At 29.5% G+C, this 2,207-nt stretch overlaps 2 protein-coding genes across 13 annotated transcripts in view; one reads left to right on the top strand and one right to left on the bottom strand.

Moving 5' to 3' along the window:
• The window catches only part of LOC118740640 (CD109 antigen-like), a 124,359-nt gene that overhangs the window by 19,998 nt on the left and 102,154 nt on the right, over window positions 1–2,207 (top strand). The gene's annotated exons all lie outside the window — the stretch shown is intronic.
• The window catches only part of LOC118740644, a 47,400-nt gene continuing 45,377 nt past the window's right edge, over window positions 185–2,207 (bottom strand). The window contains exons 2-3 of the mRNA XM_036472256.1: window positions 707–973; window positions 185–566 (exon numbers count right to left, since the gene is read on the bottom strand). Coding sequence (XP_036328149.1) covers window positions 304–566; window positions 707–788 — 345 coding nt within the window. The 5' untranslated portion in view covers window positions 789–973 and the 3' untranslated portion in view covers window positions 185–303. The remainder of the gene's footprint in view (window positions 567–706; window positions 974–2,207) is intronic.

Raw genomic sequence — 2,207 nt, 5'->3', positions numbered from 1 at the left:
ATTGCAGTGGCTAAAAAACTGTGTACTCAAAAAAATTCTAACACTTCGGAGAAAAAAGTTTGAAACTTAGGTGAGAATTTTTTGTACTTTTTTGAAGTTTTCTACAAATTGTTAAACTTGGGTTTATATGGGGTTTGTTAGATAAAGAACTGTATTTTAATTGAAAATTCTTAAAAATAAATAACTGAACATAAGTGGCACACAATATCACTTTGAAATGGCGTGCTATAGATATGACCGAAACTGTATGTACAACAGTTGCTCCATTAATCAATGGCTAGCTTGAAACCGTTATTATTGCATTCAGTTACCACGGTGTATTAAGTAATAGTTATTAAGTGCTCTCTTGTGCCTTTCCAAATTAACTACACTGTGGACGAACCTATTATGCATTGTCCATATCCAAGATTCTAGAAAATGTTTCCGTATTGGCAATATGCCATAGGCTGAGGGATTAATAGTTCTATCGTTTATATCTCTGTGTATGGGTTCGTCATTGACCTCAGTTTCAAAAAAGGCATCGCTTAGCTCAGCATCGGCGAGTGCAAGTGGTACTAGGTATAATTCTTTGGGTTCACATTACCAAAAAAGGGGATAGGTATATGTAGTATGTAATAATTACCTATTTAACTAGTATGTGCCTCGTTTTACAGAATACTATACAAATTAAAAAAGAAAAATGTTTTTTTTTTTCGATTTCGCTTACCATCATTGTAGGGATAATTTGCATTTGTCATTGTTACCACACAGACTCTTGGCCCGGATAGCGTCCATAGCCACGCATCCATGGTGTACTGGCTTCAAAGTTGCTCAAACTATTGAATATTTGATATTGGTTGATATCATTGCCGGATTTAAGCAGCAGTACACTTTGATCGACACCCAACAGTCCAACAAATGATTCAGGATCGGTATTGATTTGGAGCTGCACATCTTCGCCAGGTTTGGCTTGCGGCTGAGCGCTGATGTCGATCTGTGATATAGAGAAAGAGAAAGGTGATTTGATCAATGATTTGTATATATATATTTCAATTAGGTATGTGTATATATGTACATATATATATACAAGACAAAGAAAAGGACTACAGTACCGAAAAAAAATTATATAAACAAAAACAGTTGCTTATTACCTCGAGGGAGCAAATATTTAAGAGCGAGCGTGAATTCAAGTTGAAATTCTAGAAATTAACTGAAAAAACAACAACAACAACCACATAATCAAGTCTAAGTAGTACCACAATAGTTGCCCTTGATTGTAGTTGGGTTGACATATGACAAAGTGGAAAAAGCAGCAACAGTTTACGTGGCGAACTTAGCTCGGTGGGTAGACCACTGGCTTTGTAAACCGAAGTCGCTGGTTCATATCCTAGTGATTGGGAGATGTGTGATTTCCAAATTAGCAGCTACAATTTCTACCAATTGTAAACTATTGTGGTTTTTCCACAATAATTTTTTATTAAAAAGGGCCTCAAGCTCATAAAAATAAAAATAAATCGTTGAATAAATATTTTTGTTTAGAACAATAAAAACTAAAAGTTAAATTTAAAAATGCAAAAAATAAAACAATTTCCATAAAATCAAATGAAATTAAGAAAATATATAAATTTTCCAACTAAAACAACAAAAACTAAAAATTAATTAAAAAAAAACAAACATTGACAAATACTAAAAAAATACCACACTAAAAAAATATTAGCAAAGTTCTATATAAGTACTAAATTAAAATAAACGAAATTCTTTTTAAAACAACATTAAAAAAGAAAACAAATTCAACCAAAAAAGAAAACAACGAAAATTCAAAAAAAAAAATATATATATTTTTGTTTTAAAACAATAAAATCTAAAAATTAAATCAAAATATTAAGTTTTCAAATATTAAATGAAATTATTTATTTTTCTTTTTAAAACTAAAAACTGAAAATTAAACTAAATTAAGACAACAAATAAATTAAAAAATTTTAAGAAAGTTTCTATAAATTAAATTCCAAAAAATCTTATTAAAACAGTGAACTATTATTTTAAAATCAATTAAAAATTATAATTACATTAAAATAACAAAAAATAAAAATATAAGTTTACGTAATTTAAATTAATTTAAAACAAGGAATGAAACCGAAACCGAAACCGTAACCGTTATCTTGACCTGAAAAGGAACGATATCGAAACCATTTCAATCACAGGTTTCAATCGGTTTCCAGAAATTTACA

The sequence above is a fragment of the Rhagoletis pomonella genome, unplaced genomic scaffold (genome assembly GCF_013731165.1).
Source record: "Rhagoletis pomonella isolate Grant_MI unplaced genomic scaffold, Rhpom_1.0 Rhpom_scaffold_00006, whole genome shotgun sequence".
NCBI classification, from domain to species: Eukaryota; Metazoa; Arthropoda; class Insecta; order Diptera; family Tephritidae; genus Rhagoletis; species Rhagoletis pomonella.
The sequence above is the reverse complement of the archived record's forward strand: the minus strand, read 5'-3'. Positions and strand labels throughout refer to the sequence as shown.